The sequence below is a fragment of the Primulina eburnea genome, chromosome 13 (genome assembly GCF_022965805.1).
Source record: "Primulina eburnea isolate SZY01 chromosome 13, ASM2296580v1, whole genome shotgun sequence".
In the NCBI taxonomy this organism is placed as follows: domain Eukaryota; kingdom Viridiplantae; phylum Streptophyta; class Magnoliopsida; order Lamiales; family Gesneriaceae; genus Primulina; species Primulina eburnea.
This window is the reverse complement of record NC_133113.1, coordinates 3,214,202-3,236,730: the sequence shown is the minus strand read 5'-3', so window position 1 is coordinate 3,236,730 and position 22,529 is coordinate 3,214,202. Positions and strand designations below refer to the sequence as shown.

The following is a 22,529-nucleotide window of genomic DNA, read 5'->3' as shown; positions in this document are numbered from 1 at the left end:
CAAAATATGTACCTATGAATACTACAATATCAAATGATAAAAATTACAAAATAACTATCTTTGGTTTAATTATCGAGTATGTTTCTTGTGAGAAGGTCTTACAGATTCATATATGTGAAAGGGGTTCATCAGACCCATAATCATTATGAAAGATAATATCTCTGACATAATTTTTTTCGTGAGTTGAGTTGGATCGAAAATCGGTCTAAAAAAATCGATTTAATAACGGTCTCACAAGAATTTTTATGTTAATTATTTTTCTAGTTCCTATTTTTTAGAGTCAAAATCGTTTTGTTCACTTGAAGTTTAGATACATTTTGTTATATTATTAATTTATCCGTACGAGTATCAAACAAAATAGTTTAGTCTCGAATAATAGGGACGAAAAATATAATTATCCTATTAACAAAATAACGTAATTTTTGGGGAAAATGAGAACATATAGTGCACGTCTTTTCCATTAGGTTTCAGAGTAAGTATCTTATGAGACAGTTTCACGAATATTTATCTGTAAGACAGGTTAACCCTACAGATATGAACAATAAAAAATAATACTCTTAACTTAAAAAATTAATACTTTTCATGGATGACCCAAATAAAATATCCGTCTCACAAAATACGATCCGTAAAACTGTCTCATTCAAGTTTTTGTATAGATTTTCACGGTGAATTGATTTTGAAAACAAAAAATTTGATATATAGATTGATTGATTGATTTTGTTTTTTTGGGATATCACAAACAAGGTTGATTACATCTTATATGTATGGGAATTATTCATTTGATAGAATCAAGGGTCCAAATTTAGTCACACATACACGAAGTCCACTAATTTTTTTAAAACAAATATGTGTGTGAATTTTTTTCATTCAAATCAAGTTGATGCAGTGCTCTCTTAGGTAGCATTCCCGACGGTCGAGGAAGATGTGTGCTTCCACATAATTTAAGGTGGGGCCGTACGCGGAGATTCTCCACATGGTGAAGTCCACTTTTATTTATTTTTTTAATTTTCTTTTATAAAATGGAAGCAACTTTTAAAAATTGAACTTAAAAAATAAAATAAAATTGCTGAGAATGATTGACCATTGTAAATCAACGACCACATCTATTACATCCTTTAAACATTAAAAAATTATATTTAAAAATCATAAAAAAAATCGATTTTTTTTTGAATTTTATAAAAAAAATTAGAATGAATCATCAAAGTTCATATTTTGAAAATCAAACCATTTTCCTATAAATTGACATCATTTACACCTTCAAAAAAATCACAATTTTTTCTACTTTTATTCAAAAAATGAATCCATGGAAAAATGATTATATCAATAATCTTTCACCAAAGAGATGAAAAAATGATAGACAAAATACTCTAAAAAGGAAAATGCGAAGATTGCTCCAGCAGAAAAGCATTTTACGAATGTTGAGAAAAATATGGAAATGAAATGAAGTTGAGGAAGCAAGAGAAATGAGCATGAAGAAAGAAAATCTGATAATGAGAAAAAAATATCAAACGATCTAAATTTGAGTGACGTTCAACGTGGGTATTATATGAATATGCAAGAAAAAAATTCTTTGTAAACGATTCACTCAATTATTTGTATTTTTTTAATTGCGCGTATTTTTTTTAAAATTGCGTGTAAGTATTTTAATTATGTGCATTTTTCTAGTTATGTGTTATAAGAACCTTGAATTAATTATTCGGTCATTTACATAATTAAAATAATTATTGAATTGTTAAATTAAAATAATTATTTATGTAAAAATAATTCAGAAAATATGTTATAAATATATATTTTAGAATATCAAAGAATTTAAACGATATAAAATATACCTGGAGTTCAAATAAATTATGAGAACAAAATAAATGCAAAATCAAGTAAAATGGGAGTTACTATTTTAGCAGAAAATAAAGAAAGAAAAGAAAGAAAGACCCAATCCCCAAACCCAAGCTTACAACCTGTCGCCCTGCTCCTCTCTCGATTTCCGAGCATGCAACCTCCAGAATCCGGCTGGCGACCACCGTGGACTGCAACAAAGTTCTGGACGAAAACACTGTGTAATCTTTAATTATATTTAAAATTTGGTTACATGTAATTGTAATTTTAATTATGTTTTAATTATATAATTTTTTAAATACAACATTATTAAATTGAATAATTTTTTTTAAATACAATAAAAAATAATATTTCAAATCATTTCTGCAACTCTAGTAAGATGATCAGACCATCTTTTAATATCAATTTGCATGTAATCTCATTGTCTAACCATTAAATGCACAGATGATATTATCCTCCACCTTATTAGTACATAAAATATTTGCCATTTGGACACATCCAGACAATTTCTATGCAAATCAAGCAATTATATTTAATCCCAAAAAAGATATTGACAACTTTGTTATGTGTGTATTATTTTTATATTTTTACTGTTTCACTTTAAAACTTAAGACAAACATACTCTCACAATTTCTGCCACTTTATCTTGATTCCACCTTTACCAACACTTACATCACAATTTTCCCAAAGAAGTGACCAATAAGTAAAAAGTGGTCCTCCTCTCTATTCAAAACCATTGCTTTCATAATCATTAGAACTTGGGAGGGCTCACTCTTGACTATAAGAAAAATCCATCCTAAAAATTAAAATTTTTCAATTTTTTTTATAAAAAAAATATTGAGTTTTGACCTATAAAAAATAGGTTAGATAGATTCTACCAACCAACATTCTTTTTTTTTTTAACCCTTTTTTTGAGGCAATGAAATTGGGAGTTAGAAATGTGAATATGCATAGCACCATTCCTACTTCTTTGAACTGTTGCATCAACCCTTGTTGCTAACATAAAATATATGTTTTATGATGGAGACAACTCTAAGTACAGAAGTGAATATTATAGTGAGGATATATACACACACTGCTTTTTGACTGTTTAAGGGATTAAAAAATTTAACTTAATCAGGAGCAAACATTTAATGATGAATTAATAATGATGCACCAGTGGTGGATGCGCATAAAGGCAGTAGTTTCTGAATTTTCACAGTTAAAAAAAGGCATTATTAATGAAAGGATCCAAAAACAGTGTTAGCTGCCCATGACTTCACAGCCTGTGAGAGCCATTTGAAATCAGTGAGAAAACGGACGTAATTAGAGATAATTCCAAGCATCCCCATGTGGGATTTCTGCGTCTTTAACTAGTAATTGCTTCAGTTCCTCTAGAAGTTTTGATCTATTTTCTCCTCACCATTTCCGGGCTTTGTCCATTTTCTTGAAGATATTCCTCCCCGAGTTTTCTTGATCTAAAGTTGTTCACACCATGTGGGATTCAGAAGCTGAGTCTGCAGGCGGTGGAGGTCACGGAAATGAAGTCCTTTCCACCAGCAAGGCTGAAGTTCAGAGCGATGGTTTTGAGCAAAGAGGCAAGTCTTGGTATGTATCGAACTTTTTTTTTGTGTTTAAAGCCTTAGATTTGTTCTTTTCTCAGTGATGTTAGCAGTTAAGGGTACTAAAAATGTGGTGTTTGTCTCCAAATAGGTATGTTGCAACTGATATTCCAAGTGATTTTTTGGTTCAGATTGAAGATGTGAGTTTCCACTTGCACAAGGTAGAACATTCACTACACACTAATAATTAGACGAATTTTTAGTTTGTCATGAGAAAGATTAATTTACTGATCTTTGTACATCTCTAGTACCCTCTTCTGTCAAGAAGTGGAAAGATGAACAGAATCATATACGAATCGCGTGATGGCGAAACGAATAAGATAGTTCTTGATGATCTACCAGGAGGGTCTGAAGCTTTTGAACTGGCAGCAAAATTCTCGTATGGAATTGCTGTTGATTTAACGGCGACGAATATTTCCGGCCTAAGATGTGCTGCGGAGTACTTGGAGATGACAGAGGACCTAGAAGAAGGCAATCTGATATTCAAAACCGAAGCTTTTCTCAGCTATGTGGTGTTATCCTCATGGAGGGATTCTATAGTGGTTTTAAAGAGCTGTGAGAAGCTCTCACCGTGGGCCGAAAATCTCCAAATTGTAAGAAGATGTAGCGAATCAATAGCGTGGAAAGCATGTGCTAATCCGAAAGGTATAAAATGGCAGTATACAGGAAGGCCCCCTAGATCAGTTTCCAGCCCAAGATGGAATGATATGAAAGAGTCTAGCCCAAGTAGAAACATACAGGTGCCGCCTGATTGGTGGTTTGAAGATGTTTCGATTCTAAGGATAGATCATTTTGTGCGTGTTATTACAGCAATCAAGGTAAAAGGTATGAGATATGAGTTGATTGGAGCTTCAATCATGCAGTATGCCGCTAAATGGTTACCTTGTCTGATTAAAGAGGGATCGGGTTTGGGACCTGCGTTGGGGGGAAGTATGGATGAGGGAAGTATATGTAGCATCAGCAATGGCAGTAGCAGCAACTGGAAAGAAGGACTTCATATGATCGTGGCCGGAACGAAAGAGGATTTTCCTGCAGCAGTTCAGACAAAAGATCAGAGAATGATAGTTGAAAGCCTTATAAGTATTATCCCTCCGCAGAAAGATAGTGTTTCTTGTAGTTTTCTGCTCAGGCTTCTGAGAATGGCTAATATGTTGAAAGTGGCTCCAGCACTGGTCACTGAATTGGAAAAACGGGTCGGTATGCAGTTCGAACAGGCAACACTGGCAGATCTTCTGATACCTTGTTACCACAAGAATGAGACACTGTATGATGTTGATCTAGTCCAGAGGCTTTTGGAGCATTTTCTGGTTCAAGAACAGTCAGAGAGTTCGAGTGCGAGTCCTAATCGTCAGTCGTCTTCGGAAATAAAAATGTATGATGGAGCTCAAAGAGGGAGTAATTCTAATGCCAAAATGAGAGTGGCTAGGATTGTTGACAGCTATCTTACAGAAGTTTCAAGAGACAGAAATCTCTCATTGACTAAATTCCAGGTCCTGGCCGAAGCCTTGCCGGAATCCACTAGAACTTGTGATGATGGATTATACAGAGCTGTTGATTCCTACCTTAAGGTGATCGATCTAGTAACGACAATAGATTAAGTTATATTCTCATTTAACTTAAAATAAGTTAAGAAAATGAAACCGGAATCTATTCTGAAATTTCAAGCTAACAATGTATTCAAGAAACCATTTTTGTTTACAAATTTGATCATGTCTCAATTCGACAGGCACATCCAACGCTCACCGAACACGAGAGGAAAAGGCTCTGCCGTGTCATGGACTGCCAGAAGCTCTCTATTGATGCATGTATGCACGCTGCTCAGAACGAGAGACTCCCGATCAGAGTGGTTGTGCAAGTCCTCTTCTCTGAACAGGTCAAAATAAGCAATGCAATAGCCAACAACACCTTAAAAGATGCTGGTGAAACCAACTACCAGCCCTTGATACCGAACCGCAAAACATTACTCGAAGGAACACCTCAATCGTTTCAAGAGGGGTGGGCTTCGGCGAAAAAGGACATAAACACGCTCAAGTTTGAACTGGAAAGTATCAAGGCAAAGAATCTAGAACTCCAAAACAACATGGAAACATTGCAGAGACAATTTGATAAGGTGACGAAACCGAAGCAAGCATCAACATGGACCACCGGTTGGAAAAAACTAAGCAAGCTTACTAAGATGTCAGAAGCCAACGACTCCGGTTCTCAGGAACCTAATGCGGAACAGACTAAGAAGACCCCTAGAAGATGGAGGAATTCGATTTCTTAAAGATTTATAAGTCGTGAACAAAGGGATAAACAGATAAGTGACGATCTTTACGAAGTTCCAAAACTTATTTTTTCAAGACTCTGTTCCACTTTCTTGTTCCATCTTGAATACTTGAGAGAGTAGCATCATCTTATTGTTAATCTCTCTGTTTTAGTGTGATTAATTTGTCTGTAACAGCTATAGTGGTTTCACATGTGTTCACTATAAGATAGAAATCAGAAAACTTCATGCATGCCTCGGACATTGCAGTTCATGGAGTGATTTTGTTCAAGAATTCATACCATGCGCTGTAAATTTATTAGTATTGTTCTGTCACAAGGAAGTAATACAGCACTGAAACAGCTGCAAATGTCATATTAGCCAACTCTCCCTTAATTTACATATTGGCGAAATGTCCCTTTATCATCTGGAAAACAAGTGACCCACTGATACATCATGCATCCCTGTGTAGCCGAAAATCCGCTCATGTTTCCCTAGCAATATTGAAATTCAAACTTTGCTCCACCACGGCACCACCCAACAAGATTTTAGAAATAAGAAGTTCTTTTCAGAAATTTTCGCCACCACAAATAGAATTTTCTTGTTCTGTTCTGCCTTTCCATATGCAAAAATGTTACGAGGAAAGAGTGGGGGCAAAGATTGACACACAAAATATAATAAGTAAAATTCTACAACTAGACTTCAATCAAATGCACTGAGGCACATGTTTGATATGCCATGCAGCATCTTTACCAGTGGAGACATGTCTATCTGTGTTGTGATAACTGAAAGAAAGATCATTTGCGAGTTTCCGAAAATAGCCACTTTGATCTTTATGAAATGCCATACACAATGGGGAAAAGGCAGTTGGAACAACTGAGAAAGTAGAAAAAAGGACAAGCATGATGAGACATCCCACTTCAAATCATGTCCATAACAGAGAATCGAGACACAATTTGTGCATTCAAAAGTAGCATATATGATGAGACTTTGGAACACCATAAAGAACCCACACACTGGGGCCTTGCTAGGTCCCTACGAACACGAATAGTTTCAGTTGTGCTCACAAATGAAAAAATATTATACTTTTCATTCCATGTTTCAGCCGGAAACATGTCTCATCGGGTGATCATAATATGAGAAATAAATCTTTTGTAACATTCTTATGTGACAATCTGTGTATCACGAATAAAAATTTACTAACATAAATTGATTATAGAAAGTTAAAATAACTTACTAACTTATTAATTAAGAATTTACTGAGAATGATATAAAGAATATTGCAGAAGATTTGTCGGACACTTCTAAGTCAGAATTTACAACATTCAATTTAAGTCACTCTCTCTGGATGATATCACATGATGTGTGCGCTAAAGAGCTTTTCTGACTCAAAGACAAATGCGGAAACCATGCTTGTTAAGAAGTGACCCGGACACCAAGTTCTTGCGGATGACAGGTAGATACAACACATTGTTCAGAGTTAGTTCTTTTCCATATGTCATCTTTAGAACAACTTTCTCTTGATTTCAGAAGTAGCGGAATTTTCCCATGAATAGCTTTTCCCCATTCTCAGATTCCTCAAGAGTAGAAAATATCTCCTTGTTCGAGCAAACATGGCGAGTGACACCACTGTCGATCCACCACTCCTTTGACTTCGAACCCACCCGATTAAATTCTGATATTACAGCACAGAGAGTCATATTCGAAACCTCCGGAGAAATGTTCTGTAACACATTCCCCTCTCAGTTTCTCTTCGACTTCTTACATTCAAAGGCCTTGTGACCCATACCATCACAGTTGTAGCATTTTCCAGAGAACCTTTTCTCCGAAATGCCTCCCTTGGGTCTCAGGTTCAACTTTTTGTTGGAGGTGGAAAAGGTTCTCTTTTTCGAGCTTTGACCATGCTCGACAACATTTGCCTTAGCAGTAACAGAAGAAAACAATCGTCTTTCCGAACTCTTGTTGTCTTCCTCGATGCGAAGTCGAACAATGAGCTCTTCAACATTCATCTCCTTGCGCTTGTGCTTCAGATAATTTTTGAAATCCTTCCAAACTGGTGGTAGCTTTTCAACAATATCAGCCACTTGGAATGATTCTCTCAAAGTCATCCCCTCACTGTGAATCTCGTGAAGAATCACTTGGAGTTCTCGAACTTGACTGATAACCAGCTTTGAATCCACCATTTCAAAGTCCAGAAAGCGACCAACAAGAAACTTCTTGGCCCCGGCATCCTCGGTTTTGTACTTTCTGTCAAGGAATTCTCATAGCTCTTTAGCCGTTTTCTTTTCGCAAAACACGTTGTAGAGCAAATCGGTCTATCCGTTTAGTATATAATTTTGGCATAAGAAATCAGAATGATTCCATGCCTCCACCGCACTAACAGATTTAACATCTCCCTCACCCTCTTTTAGTTTATGAGCATCCTCAGACAGGAATTTGGCCAGGTTGAGCATCGTCAAGTAGAACAGCATCTTCTGCTGCCATTTTTTGAAGTCCACACCAGTGAACTTCTCAGGTTTTTCGCCGTGAGTAGCCGGCACAGCAACAATAGCAGCACGTGGGGAAAATTGAGGCGTCACAGTGGCATGACAGACAACAGAACCAATTTCCCTAAACATGTTTGTTTCAGTAGCCATATCTGAAACAAACCACGTAATGAGTAATCTATTTTAAATTTATTGCATGATATATCGAACTATAAAGTACAATAACTTTCTATAAACCAATGAACTAAATGGTGCAGAAAACGCAGTAGAGCAAGTTTAAAGTAAATCAAACACGAAGTACAGTATCCTAAAAACAGATTCGTCCCCTCCTGTATGTGCTTCGAGGATCGTCTTGGACGTCTATTTCCCAGGATACAACGTAACAACCAGCAGTGACTTAGCACGAGACACTATTACGGCGAACTGAAAACATACCTTTACTTTATCACCGAGATTTAACGGAGGCCAAATGAAAAGCTAACAATGTGAAATGCAAGAGAATACTTGAAAGCGATAAGATTTTCATACATATGAAATGAGGAAATGAAAACGCAATTTATAAGCCCAAAAATGCATACCAAGAGTCATGAAAGATTAATTAAAACAATTAATCTTCTCATTAACTCAAGAATATGAAGAGCCAAGTCTTCAATTAACTTAAGAATATGGAAAGTCAAAAGACAAATCTACAATTATGAGCCACAATTAACTCAAGAATGTGGAGATCCAAAAAATACTCTAATATTCATGAGACATAATTTTTATTCAAATTGGAAATTTGAATCAAATTTCCAACACAATCATTGTTATATGAGTTGTGTATTCCTTATAATCAACCACCTATGATGTGGTGTGATAACATCGGCACCATCTCATCAAGTGCAAATCCGGTTCTTCATGATCAAACCAAACATATTGAACTAAATCTTCATTTTGTTCACAAAAAGATTATGTCTCAATCACTCTCTGTTAAGCATGTTCCCTCTTATCATCAGATGGCATATATTCTCACAAAGCCTTTAGCTGCTTCAATTTACATCGACCAAGAATCAATCTCAGCATGGGTTCTTCTCCGATCTGTGCTTGCGGGGGCAAGATAAAGGCCCAATGAACAAGTCAAACTCATTCACTTAAGTCCATCAGACTTCTTTGGATTGGACCTAGCAATTAAGACAGGTATTAAGGCGACCACCAAAACTCCTGATAAGATTGTTCCATCCCGATTTATGGAAAAACATTATTTTTTTGTTAAAAATATTAATTCTAATTTAAATATGGATCGAGTTGACGTGTCTCACGGAAATAGATCTGTGAGACCATCATGAGAGGTATACCAGCGATTTCTTTCTTTTAATAAATAATAATTCCACGTGATGAAAAACCAATTTACAAGATTGTTTTTGGAATTTTACCTTTGGATTAAAATTTGAATATTTTGTAACCTTTCTAAATTTAATATTATCTTGATAATTAAATTGAAAACACAAGAAGAAAACATAGTCTAACTATTTTATTTCATACTAATAATTTATGGGTGTATAAAATATAATCTGATGTTGTTGTGGAAGCAGCACCTCAGATTTTTATAGATGATCAAAATCCAAAGAGATAAATATACACGGCCGTATCGCAATTTTTTTTTTCAATTTTTAAAATTCAAAATTTATATTTTAATTAACATGAATGGAGCAAAAATTTAATGGTATATCATTGAATACCTTTTTTTTCTAGATTATCATATTCAAGACTTGGTTGAAGACAGTCATGAGCTTTAGAGTCCATTGAAATCTTTAGGTTGCATGAAAAATATTGTAATTTGCATTTCGAATTCTTAACACAAATCCATTCAAATTATTTGCAAGATTTTCAGACTCATGGATTTCAAATTCCCAGCTTCAATTTTATGATATTCTTCAAAGTTCAAACCAATTTTACGTGCAGAGAAACAAGTCATAAAGACAGAGAGAGGAAAACATTAAAAAAATCAAATCTTTTTTCAAAACTAAAAAAAAGACTACAGCTACACATACATACATAAAAATTTAACAATAATATTAAATATTAATCTGATTTTGATGTGAACGACTAACATTGATCGTCGGAACATAGTTACAAGACTCTAATTTGATTCAACGAAAGATACAAGTCTTACCAGAAATGAATTTTTAAGGAAGCCGTCGTCGCGAAATTTATTTAGGTACATTCCTTAGGTCTAATCTCAACCCCTTGGATTACTAGATCACTCTTCGAACGAAGTCCCTTCATCTCCAACAAACTCATCTCTGTATCATCTTCTCCTCCCTTCACAAAATACTCGCCCAACTCAACTTCCATCCACCCATCCTCTCTCAGCTTCAAGAGCTCGGTATTATTCTCCAAATAAAAGGAATCTTTCTCCACCTCAAGCCCCTTGATTCCACCACAAACTTCGGCTGGTTGGTTATAAAATTCATACCTTCCGGATTTAATCTTGAACACAAGGTAAGCTGCATAATTTGTGTCAAAAGACAGCATATTGGTGTTTATAGAGCAAACAATTTCAAACCAACAAACATTCCGAAGTTGCGCGACGTCTGAGAAACTGAATCAATGAGGAACTTAGTGTCAGCATGAGAAGCTATTAATGTACCGTTCTCAAGTTGCCGTAATTGGCGCAGGAGGATATCGATACCTGGTCTTTGTGTGAGATGCCCATAGCCAATATCTACGCTTATCGCCCCAAACGATATAGAGGTCTCTTGCAGGTAGCATGTAGCATTTCTTTCCACTCCCTTTGTCTAGCTTAAAGCTCTGTATGCCATAAACACTAAAGTAGCATGAGTGGAACAATAGCCATTCTAGAGACATTCTGTCATTCATGTTCAAATGATAATCCACTGCCTTGAAATTCCTGTTATACTAACATTATCTTTCGAAGGTAAAATGCCAAATACAATTAAAAACCACTCGTTTTACGACAATAAACCTCTGAATTTTTTTAATTTTAGCAACAAAATCTATTTCTTTAATTTATGAACAGAACTGGTGATAGCCTTGAATGCCATTTAACTTAATTGATTGAATAGCAGTGTAAAGGGCTTATCTCAATAATAGTGTTTCGCCATAGATGCCACGAATTGGAGATACTGAAATTCATCGAACGGATCAAGAAATTTAAGGGTTTTGCGATGCAGACTTACCTTGAGGCCAGAGTCTATGATGATGGGATGATCGGATAGACGGAGATAAAGATCCTTTTTGGACTGAACTTGGCGCAGCAACGAGTCGGGGCCGTCGATCGAGCGAGAAATGATGTCGCGATAGTCGGAAGGCAAGAAGCGCTCCCAAACGCCGTCGGAATCGGCAGCAGATCGGAAAGTAGAGGCCACCGCCGAGAAGCGGCAAACATCCTTTGGGGTGGTGAGAGCGAACACGTTGGCTAAACAATCTTCCGGCAGGCAACAGATAGTAGTAGTACGGCACCTCTTCACTGCCATTTTTCTCTCTGTTCTTCCGAGATAGAAAGTACTGTCGAGAGACAAACGCATAGAAAGCTTTCTTTTAGTGGGGAAAAATGGTATAATTAGATATCTTATGCTTAGAAGATAAATATGGATTACTTTTTGAGCTTTAATTTTTGTTTAAAAAGTTACTAAAAATAAAAGTCAGTTATCGATAAAGTATTGTAGATGATTATTGAGATAAGATTAATATTTTATCATGTTATTTATTATTCGAACTATTTAAATGTGTTGTTTTATAAATAGACGTCCCAAACGATGAATGAATCATTCCAATTCATTCTCTCATCTTTATAGTTTTATTATTAATAACACACGTTATCAGCACATGTACTCTTCAAGGTAAAATTCATAAATAATTTATTCTTTGTCTTGTATGGATGTTCTTGAAGAAGTTCGATATTTATATTTAATATTGATGCTCTCGAAGTAGCATAAATTATAGGTTTATATTGATGTTTGTGAAGAAACATAAATTTTAATTTTATGTTGATGCTCCTGAAGTTACACAATACGACTTTGTATCCCTCTCCCACCTACATAACGAACCAAAATAGGCCCACAATGTTGACTTGGGATTTATGTGGGATATGATTCACCATCTATTATTAGATATTTAGAACTTTTAACAGGAGACTTGTTTACTCCGAGATTTGCAGATTGACAATTCAATGACTTGAAATTTCCAAATCTAGGGGAAATAAAGTTGTATCCCGAAAAACAACAAATTTTTTTTTGGAGGAATGAGAAAACAATATCTCATTAATCAATTGCCCGATGCTTTTGTTAATACAAAAAATGTGACAAAGTCACCTATACATACAGAGAATGACTGTAAAAATTGATGCCTTCGTAGGACCAACTACCACTCAAAAAAGGAATTTATCAAGAGTAAATTTTCTATCTAACCCTGGTCATTTAAAAAAAATGACCTCATGTAGTATATTTCAAATATACTTGGGGATAACATATTTTTTTAAAAAAAAATCGTGAACGGATTTATTTTCCCAATTTACCCGATTTGTTGTTATTAGATATATATTTAATGTATTACTACATTGCTTTGTATAATATTTTGTCATAGTCAATGTCGCTTAATTATTTTTTCTCACAATGTGTTTTTAGCGATAATTAAACCGAGGTAATGAATTTTATTTAAATTAATTTGTTAATTTAATATGATTCTCAAAAAAACACATATGAAATAAAAATGTACAGATTTGAATTTGAATAGCATAGTATTTTAGTAAATAATGCATTCATTTGAAAAAAATCGTCAATGAATGTTTTATCATCCAATTTTAAAAGAGTGGGTCTCATGTGAGACCGCTCTCACGGATCTTAATCTGTGAGACAGGTCAACCCTACGCATATTCACAATAAAAAGTTATACTCTTAACATAAAAAGTAATAATTTTTCATGGATGACCTAAATAAAGATCCGTCTCACAAAATACGACCCATGAGACCGTCTCACACAAGTTTTTGCCATTTTAAAATCGTACATTTTCCTCACCTCAATCTTCACATTGTCCTCCAAATGAGGTGAACGATAAGAACTACGGTAACTATCGAAAGAAAACCATGTAGCTTCTACATGTGTAATTTTTAAAACAAGAAAAAACACATAATCCATCGAAATTTGAAACAAACATAATTAATAAAAAAAATTGAGAGCTCAAAACCGATGAACAAATAATAATACTCTCAAACAATTATTTAATTAAGAATGAAAATTTTTATTTTATATTAATATTTTATCACTTAAATGCTAATTATTTCTAATTTTTTTAATTTATAATTTTTTGTTTTTCGCTTTTCAAATTTGATTTATTTACAAAAATATTTCCTTGGTTTGTAATGCAACTGTGTATATATTTTGAAGTAAATAATAAGTTTTTTTTTTAAAAAAAAGTGCATGTTACGTTGTTCATAGATTCGAAATCTTTATTTTTTGCTAATAAAAAGTGAGTTATATTAGGTTGATGTTGGGGATCGATAAATAGTTTAGAAGTGGGTGAATACATTATTACCTTTGTTGGACGATTTTGTAAAGGGTGCTAGAATCCTGTTAGAGATTATAGCTGGTCTTGTTCGAATGTAAATCCAGCAGATCACAATAATAAGTGCGGAAACGATCCGATAGAGTACGATGAGAAATAATACAAAGGTAAGCAGTTGAACAGTAGTTGTTTCTGGAAGTTCAAAGATAAAATCTTCTACGTCTCCCATTCTTCTGTTTCCAGAAGGTATCACTAAAAGACTTTGGATATTACAGTACAACACTTGTACACACCCACTTCAGTAAGACTTACTCTTAGCTTACTGAAACTCTTAGTTACACAACTCGGTAAAACGTATACAACAAAGTTCTGGAAAAGGCTCTTTTCCAGATTACAAACTCTTCTCAATAAGATATAGTAAAGTGTTTAGCTTGAAGAAGTTTTCGAAACAGCAACAGCACAAAATGATCTCAGAAGATCGAATAAATATAATAAAGCGTATGCTGCTTTTCTGTATGTTGAGCTTGAAGATAAGTAGTTGTTGATAGCTCAAAACTCACGTTGGAATGATCGTTACGTTGATAATGATGATAACATTGTTTTCTATAAATGATTGACCTCTATATATATAGAAAACTTTGAGTCCAACGTCTATAATCAAAAACAACTTCTGAGACTCCTGAGTAAGACCAGCTTTAATACCTAAAAAGATCCTACAGAAAGCTTCAGAGTAATCAGTCTTATTTCATATCAAAACTAGTAAGAAACATTAAATGTCTTTGTACAACATTAATGGTGCAATTAATGCTAGTACTAGGTAAAGTAACGGTAACATTGAAGATTGTAACGATCAAGTAAAAGACTTTAAGTTACATCTGCTTAAGCTAAGTTCTGCTTATAAAGCTAAGTGTTGTTTCTGATTTTCTAAGCCGTTTAAGTACTCAAAGAATACTGTTCGAGTACTGCTTTTTTAATGCGATACAAGAGCTTCTGCTTTTATTAAGTCTTCTGATTATAGCTATCGCGACCTACTGGTTTTGACTCTTATCACCACAATTAAATTAAGTCTAACAGTTGATATGATTATTGAGTTTGTATAATTATTATTTAACTTTAATAGTTAGTAAACCATGTATTTTGTTTATATAAAATATATATTTTTACTCTGTTGTTATTTCTATGTATATTGTAAGATACATTAATGTCCACACTATTTCAAGCCTAGAATTTATTCGAGTATAATGACCTTTTGACTCTCATTCAATCGTTTGATTTGCTAGTATTCAGTTATTCCATCATATGCACCCAAGTGAAAAGATACATACATTACAATAATAAAAAAAAAAACATTCAATTCAAATTAAAAATACAATAAAAAAAATAAATACTATGAAGAATGATGAACATATAATTACCACTAGAATACGATGAGTTGGTTTGAAATTATCCGGAACACTGAAAGACCAAGACCAATCACCACTTACGTTAGAGCTTAGACACAATCTATTTAATCAAACCTTATGAAACTAAATTTTCCAGGAAGATATTTTCCAAAAAGTGTATTCTAAAATAAATTTCAAGTATAAAAACCGCAATATAAACTTTGAATTTAGTAGGTCACTTATGAGATGGTCTTATAAGTCTTTATCTGTTACACAGATAAACTATGCTCATATTTTCAATGATAAGTAATATTTTTGACATAAAATAATATTACCGTATGTTGTTGAATCAATTCCCTGAAATTGATAATAAATTATCAAGTATAAAACCGAAATAACATACTATATAAAAACTTTGAATTTAGTATGTCTTTTATAATACGATTTTATAAGTCTTTATCCATTACACGGATAAATAATGTTCATATCTATAATGATAAGTAATATTTTTGACATAAAAATAATATTTTTTTCATGGGTGCCAAGATGAGATTTGTCTCATAAAATTGACTCGTGAGACCTACTCACATCACAAAAATTTTGTGTAATTTTAATAATCCCCATATATTTTCCAATTGAAAACTTCTTAACACATGTTTGTCCATATTATTTGTGGGGACCCGGACGCTAATCAAGTTCTTAATCATCGTTGGGACTAATTAATCAATTATAAAACAGGGTCTAATTTTTTTTTTTAAAATACGGAACGTAGTGAAATCAACTAATATACAATTCAGTATAAAATAAAGTACAAGTCTTGTATCGTCTACAAATCAGTAAAACTAAGGTTCAACATCTAAATATCAAGTGTAAAAACCCTATATACATCCAAGTCCGAAGTCTCCACTCTATCACGATCTCTCCTCATCTTCTGGACCCTGATCCTGTCCCACCTGTTGTCATGTACACATACAGACAAGACAACAGCCGGATAACTCCGGTGAGAATAAATCTCAGTATAAATCAACGAAACATGCAATCATATAAACAAATATAAATGATGTAATCAGGTAACAGATATATGTATCAAAATCTGAACATAAACAATCATAGACTGTCGACAATGATCATAACTCTATCATTCAGACTAGACTCAATCCTAGTCTAGGGATCCCGGTTTCCAAATGTGGTGTTCCTATATCGAATTCCGTAATAGAAGGAACTCTGATCCTATTACTCGATATAACCAAATATGGTGTTCCTATATCGAATTCCGTAATAGAAGAATTCCAATCCTATTTACTCGATATAACCAAACATCCGGTGTCCTGACCTAACCGTCATGGACTGTAGCTCTATCGCTAATATCCTATCTTGAGACATCGTGCAATGTGCCCGTGGCGATCCCGCCACTGTCAGGTACTTCCGTCCCAAGATTTCTATACTATCCTGTGACATCGTGCAATGTGCCTGTGGCGATCCCACCACTATCAGGCACTTCTGTCACAAGATTTCTATACTATCTTGTGACATCGTGCAATGTTCCCGTGGCGATCCCACCACTATCATGAACTTCTGTTACAAGATTACTCATCTACTACCTGTTATCTATAATTCAAGAGAACAAGTACATCAATCAAATCAATGCAAATATCAATGCAATAAAGTAAAGTATGTGATTTAGGGAAACTCAAGTCTAAACCGACTCAAGTCGATCTCCCAATACCACATTGACTTATACATTTCTTTTGTAGTCTCGGTCTGAAGCAATCTCATTTCTGAACTCAAGACTGTCTCTGTAAATCTGAAATGACATATCGAGAATACTAATATCAATATTCCATTCTCAATTCAATACTGAATCTGGTTAATCTGGATTTAATTCAAAATCAACGGTATAACGGTATAATCTCAATATCCCCGTCAATACAACATCACCAGATAACAGTTACAATCCATAACCAATATCCAATACAGTCTATAATCCAGTTCCAATTCAAATCTGTCCAATTTCAATCAATATAATCTGAAAAATCATAACAATTCTATAATCAGTCTGTTCTTCGATCTGACTTCGATTTTATGATGTCTAGCATTCCCAGAACACATAATAATAATTAAATAACAATTCCTCCCATATCATAATTTCAATTGATAACAGAACTCAATAAAACTTACGTCCTGTAGTAGCTATCGACGAGAGGATCTCAGAAATGTGTTCAGATCGAAATTCTGATAAACGGATACCGCGCAATCAAATTTCTAAAAGAAGAAATGAACTTGGGATTCCCTGAAACTTTTCCTTCGATTTTCCTTGTCTTTCACACGAGGGAATGAAGATTTAACATTTTATATATGCATGGTGAGGACAAGTGTCCCCCCCAATCCAACTAATTGCACTTTAGCCCCTCAACTTTTCACTATTTGCAAATCGGCCCCTATTCAATCTTTTCGATTCAATTCCAATCCTAAATAAGTTCAAACATCTTGGAATATAATTCAACACTCCATAATTCTCTAATTCAATAATCTCGGTTTAAAATAATATCATTTCTATAATCTCGGACCTTACATTATTCATATTTCAATTCTTCTTTTTAAACATCAATCCATCAATTTCTCAAAATCTATTTTAATTTAATCTCAAATCCAAAAAATTCAACTAAAAATTCTAAAATTTCTAAATTCTTTAATTTCCGGAATGTTTTCATATCTAAAAAAAGTGCAAATGCATACTAAGACAGTGAGTTGACCAAGAATATGACCCCAAAAAAAAACATGCAAGTTACATTATCAAAAATATTTTTTATAAAAGTAATATATTAAACAATATGAAAGAAATTTATAAATAAATAAAATTAACCATATCATTTTAGAAAATTACACAAGTAAAAAAAAAAATTGATTTATAGCCTTCTTTGACATTTTTTTTTTTTATCAACGACTTTCACATTTTAGAATACGATCAGTCAAATTTACCTTATCAAACTTGAATTTTTAAATTAAAAAATAGTTAGACATGGTCGGTCCTAAGCTTATGAACACACGTTGTTAGTCAAATACAGGTCATTTTTCTAAATTTAAGTTTGGCTAATTTTTTTTTAAATAAATATTCTCAAAATTTTTCCATCCAAATAAAATCTTATTCTTTGCACATCCCTATGTACTGGAGGACCCTTTTTTTAAAAAAAAAAAAAACATTTTTATACCAAAAAGATACTTAATTTTCTTATTCAAAGACATTATTTTACCTCCAATTATATTTGTGATTTACACAATTAAAGTCACCACCATATGTTTCGATTTTTCATAATCAATATCACGAGTCAACATAAAATCAGAGACGACACATATTCTATAATCTACTAGAATATGAAGATAAATTCGCTGTATATAAAATTTGGACCAAAAAAATCCTTATTTTGTAGTAGACATACCACTTTATTAAACCAGTCAAAAACGATCAAATTTGCATAAAATGGCACCCAAATTATTACAGTTTATGGAGTTCATTTTATTGAAAAGTTGCATAATACTATTCACAGTAGGCTTAGTGCAATCTAGCTCCTTCGATGTTAAACAGAGCGAGAAGCCGTTATCGTCCTCGAAAGCTTTAGATCATACGGATTCCTCATATTTTATGAACGACCCACCTCATAAATCGGGGAGGTCTAGGTTAGTGCAAGGGGTGCAAACAAGATTGGACGACGAAATCGCGTCACAGCGATGTGTAGCAGCGGTCGGTAATGTCGGAGGCTGTGATGCAGACATGTTCAGGTCGATTATGGGAGGACGGTACGATGATACAGTTAGCCAATATTGTTGCAAGGTTGTGAGTGAAGTTATAGGTAAATGTTTACCTAAGGTTCTCCCCTTTGTCCAATTTCTTGAGAGTTATTGCTCTGTTTTCAATTGAATTCAAAGTCGTTAACATTTGAAATTGATGAATTTCAAATGTATTTTATAATTTTCGAGAAATAATATCATAAACTTCAAGTACGTCTCTACATATTTACATAATGTTTTATGTTAATAACGTGGATCTCAAGTTCACCTAATAATATAGATATTTAAAATTCATTATATTTTTTGTAACTAATATGTAAATAAGTATGATATTAATTTAATATTTCATTTATTTTTTCATTCTTTATAATAAAACTATTATCGAAATTGATAGATTTCAAGTTCATATATACAAATACAACCTAAAAGAAAATAAGATGATGGTTAGTATTTTTCATGGTTATTTTAATTGTATTTTGTATGTTATGATCTTAAAGTGATTTTGTTTTTTGTTTTTTGTTTTTCAAATCTAATATTTGAATCCGCCGCACTTGTTTGGATATTCTTGAATCAATAAATTTGAAATTCTCTCGTTCATTTTTTAAGAATGTTTATAAAGTATTTCAAAATTTCACAAAACGAAGTTAAAGATACTCAAAATTTATTCCTTAGATCAAATTTTCAAATTTAAATAATTCAATTTTAGGGAAAAACTTGTATGAGACGGTCTCACGGGTCGTATTTTGTGAGACAGATCTCTTATTTGAGTCATCCATGAAAAATATTATTTTTTATCTTAAAAATATTATTTTTTACTGTGAATATCGATAAAGTTAACTCGTCTCACACTTAAAAATTTGTAAATATTATTTTATAAGATTTTTTAATATAAATTTGAACTCTTTAAATACGCAAGTTTTTCAAAAAAGAAAAACGAAATCTAGGAATCCAATTCCATAAAATTCGATTTGTATCATACCCAGACAAGTTTTTTTTTCTTACCCAGGCAATCAATCAGGCCAAATTATCTGGAAAAAAAATATGATGATAAACTTCAAATCTATTTATTATATTTTTATATAATATTTCATGTTAATTAAGATAAATTTTAAATTCATTCAATAATAATATCATTTGAAATTCATTCTACTTTGTATAACTAATTATAAAATAAATAAATTATAAATTTAATTTGAACTATTATTTCATTATTAACAATAAAACTATAATCAAAATGCAAAGATTTAAAATTCGTCCCTGTATACACCTAAGGTCATTTTGCAGAACAACAACAATCATAATGATAATAAAAAGGTCATAAATCAAAATAAATATTTGACTGAGCATAAAAAAAAATAAAAAAAAATCAAGAAAATTATTTTACCCAACCCCTCAAACGTAAAATACGCTCTAAAAAGGCCAAGGTTTAAGTGTCATTCATAAACCATAATATAAAGCAAGAATTGCAAACCAAACACCAAGTATCAATGCAAAAGTACTCCAAAGTACTAATATAAAACCAGAGTTGAAAAGCTATGACAAGTCGACTACTCAGCGCTCAGAACTTCAATCTCAAACACCAAAACCGAGTTAGGCTGAATACCCCATGCTGGAAAACCATTTGCCCCATAGGCATAGTCAGGAGAGCACTGCAGATTATGAGAAATAACGAATCAACAAAAGCCCCAATCGGAAATTCTTTGCTACAATGTTTGTAGGAGAAAGAATGTATCCAGACATGAGTATCCAGGAGGACACATGAACCTAATCCATGGTATCATAAGTATACACAAAATCCAATGTTGACTCGAGCAAAATATGTTAATTTTGTTTTAGGTGCTCATTTTATCCACTCTGTCCAAGAATATAACTTGATAATGAGGTTATTTTAAGAAGGTAAAAAATCATATATGTAAATCGTGCCACACTTCAAGCAGATAATAAGGAAGCTTTAAGAAAGAGTTTTTCCAAAAGTTTTGGTGTGAGAAGAGGGATAACATTTGCTGCTCGAATGACAAACATCACATGCTATCAAGCAGTGGAAAATTCACGCTCAGCAAGCAGAAGTCACCTATTTTTTCTATTAGAAATTTCCAAGAAGTTAATGTTAAGAAAAACACAATCGAAAAGACTGGCATATTACCCGTAATCGGGCAACTTCTCCCACTTGCATTCCCAACACCCCTTCGTCCCATCCTGCATAAGAACCATTGAGCAATCTGATTAAGAACAAAACATTATATTTTCTTGATACAATACAATTAGAAAGTGAGACCTAACCAAAAGCCAGGCACATTTTAAAGCATGTCCCAACACATTGCAGATCTAAAATACTGCTTTAGCATTGAGTTTAGGCATCAAACAATTCCAGGCATCCAAAGGGGAGTAAAATTTTCCTACATTTTTGCTTTGTTTTTTTGTTTTTTTGTAATATGCAAGTCAAATTGGCCATCACATACTTGAACACCACGTAATGAATGCTCAATCGAGGAAGTTGTTCAATGCACAAGCAGACTGAAGGGTTTCTAAATCCTTCATTTTAATCCATATTTTCGTAACCTGTTACTGTTTTTTTTTTGGCACTTAAAAAGCTGAGTTGCCAAGGAACCGGCAACGGGCAACCCCAACCTATACGTGGAAACTCGGGCCATCAAATTCATGTGTGCTACAAACTGCTAAAGCCTTCACAGCTCATATTTTTAGCAAAAACTCTAAAGAAAACTAAAACCAAGCCAAGAAGTCCTCAAGCCTTTTCCTTCACCAACACAGCACAAATCTCATTCCCAGTTCTCGTATTCTCACTTCTAACCAACTCAAGTAACAAGATGGCAAACAATTATACAAATCAGACACTAAATAGATATTAAATACAAGTAAAAGATTAAAAAAAACACTAAATACAAGTAAAAGAAATACCTTTAATTACTTTTCCTTGACCAATTTGGAAAGAGAACGGCGTCTGGCCCGGATCCTTTGTGCTATCATCCAAAAATTAAACTCAGACAGAAAATTCAACATCTCCCCCATTTTTTCGGAATCAAAAAGCGATTTACCTCCAAAACTTTTTGGAAAGGTCACCATTTTTGCCAAAACCGGTGCAGTGAACTGTAACCTTTTGACCGGAAACGGGTTTCGAGCCCGACCCGTTTCTGAGAACTTCCTTCTCCACTCCCATTGCCCTAATTGGATGAGCTAGCATGTAATTCGAAGCTCTTGTTTTCCTAGGGCTTAGGGCTCTTTGCTCTGGCGGATTAAATTGCAGAAAAGCCCCTATAGAATCGGAAAATATTATGTGTGTGTGTTTCTCTATGTTTTTTCTGCATGAAGTTTATCCTTTTTGTTTGTTAAGTTTTATCCAAAACATAGAATTTATTTTATTTCAATTTTACTAAAAAAATAACATCTAAATAAGTGCATATTGATTTAGGAGTAGGTCTTTTGTGAGATGATATTATGAATCTTTATCTTTGAGACATGTCACCTATATCAATATTCACAATAAAAAGTAATACTTTTAGCATAAAAAATAATACTTTTTCATGGATAACTCAAATAAGAGGTTCGTCTTACAAAATACGATTCGTGAGATAGCGGTGCTTGGAACGACAACCATCGTTTCAGTTCCAATATTATGTTGCGGAACGGTCACGAATTTATAAAAAAAATTAAAAATTTCAAAAATTAGTAAAAACA

The 22,529-nt window shown here is 33.3% G+C and overlaps 3 protein-coding genes across 3 annotated transcripts; 1 reads left to right on the top strand and 2 right to left on the bottom strand.

Annotated features, from left to right (window-relative positions):
- The first annotated feature begins 3,061 nt into the window (after nt 1–3,061).
- On the top strand, nt 3,062–5,974 carry LOC140809437 (root phototropism protein 3-like). Its single transcript, XM_073167058.1, has 4 exons — nt 3,062–3,420; nt 3,526–3,595; nt 3,683–5,002; nt 5,161–5,974. Exons 1-4 carry the CDS (start codon nt 3,308–3,310, stop codon nt 5,698–5,700), a joined length of 2,043 nt encoding a protein of 680 aa, XP_073023159.1. The 5' UTR covers nt 3,062–3,307; the 3' UTR covers nt 5,701–5,974.
- Nucleotides 5,975–10,196: 4,222 nt separating this feature from the next.
- Nucleotides 10,197–11,719, bottom strand: LOC140810604 (putative F-box protein PP2-B12). The gene is made up of 3 exons (XM_073168450.1): nt 11,345–11,719; nt 10,837–10,955; nt 10,197–10,746 (listed from the first exon to the last, which is right to left on the bottom strand). Exons 1-3 carry the CDS (start codon nt 11,690–11,692, stop codon nt 10,359–10,361), a joined length of 855 nt encoding a protein of 284 aa, XP_073024551.1. The 5' UTR covers nt 11,693–11,719; the 3' UTR covers nt 10,197–10,358.
- An 8,528-nt stretch (nt 11,720–20,247) lies between these two features.
- On the bottom strand, nt 20,248–22,115 carry LOC140809242 (peptidyl-prolyl cis-trans isomerase FKBP12-like). The gene is made up of 4 exons (XM_073166797.1): nt 21,890–22,115; nt 21,753–21,814; nt 20,980–21,032; nt 20,248–20,485 (listed from the first exon to the last, which is right to left on the bottom strand). The coding sequence occupies exons 1-4, from the start codon at nt 22,033–22,035 to the stop codon at nt 20,384–20,386; spliced, it is 363 nt and encodes a 120-aa protein (XP_073022898.1). The 5' UTR covers nt 22,036–22,115; the 3' UTR covers nt 20,248–20,383.
- Between the last annotated feature and the right edge of the window lie 414 nt (nt 22,116–22,529).

Coding starts and splice junctions, on each gene's coding strand:
- LOC140809437 (XM_073167058.1), top strand. CDS start 3,308: ATGTGGGATTCAGAAGCTGAGTCTGCAGGCGGTGGAGGTCACGGAAAT. Junction 3,596..3,682: donor TGAGTTTCCACTTGCACAAG/GTAGAACATTCA, acceptor GTACATCTCTAG/TACCCTCTTCTGTCAAGAAG. Junction 5,003..5,160: donor CTGTTGATTCCTACCTTAAG/GTGATCGATCTA, acceptor TCAATTCGACAG/GCACATCCAACGCTCACCGA.
- LOC140809242 (XM_073166797.1), bottom strand. CDS start 22,035: ATGCTAGCTCATCCAATTAGGGCAATGGGAGTGGAGAAGGAAGTTCTC. Junction 21,815..21,889: donor CTTTCCAAAAAGTTTTGGAG/GTAAATCGCTTT, acceptor TTTGGATGATAG/CACAAAGGATCCGGGCCAGA. Junction 20,486..20,979: donor GAGAAGTTGCCCGATTACGG/GTAATATGCCAG, acceptor CATAATCTGCAG/TGCTCTCCTGACTATGCCTA.
- LOC140810604 (XM_073168450.1), bottom strand. CDS start 11,692: ATGCGTTTGTCTCTCGACAGTACTTTCTATCTCGGAAGAACAGAGAGA. Junction 10,956..11,344: donor TCATAGACTCTGGCCTCAAG/GTAAGTCTGCAT, acceptor TATGGCATACAG/AGCTTTAAGCTAGACAAAGG. Junction 10,747..10,836: donor GCATCTCACACAAAGACCAG/GTATCGATATCC, acceptor TCATTGATTCAG/TTTCTCAGACGTCGCGCAAC.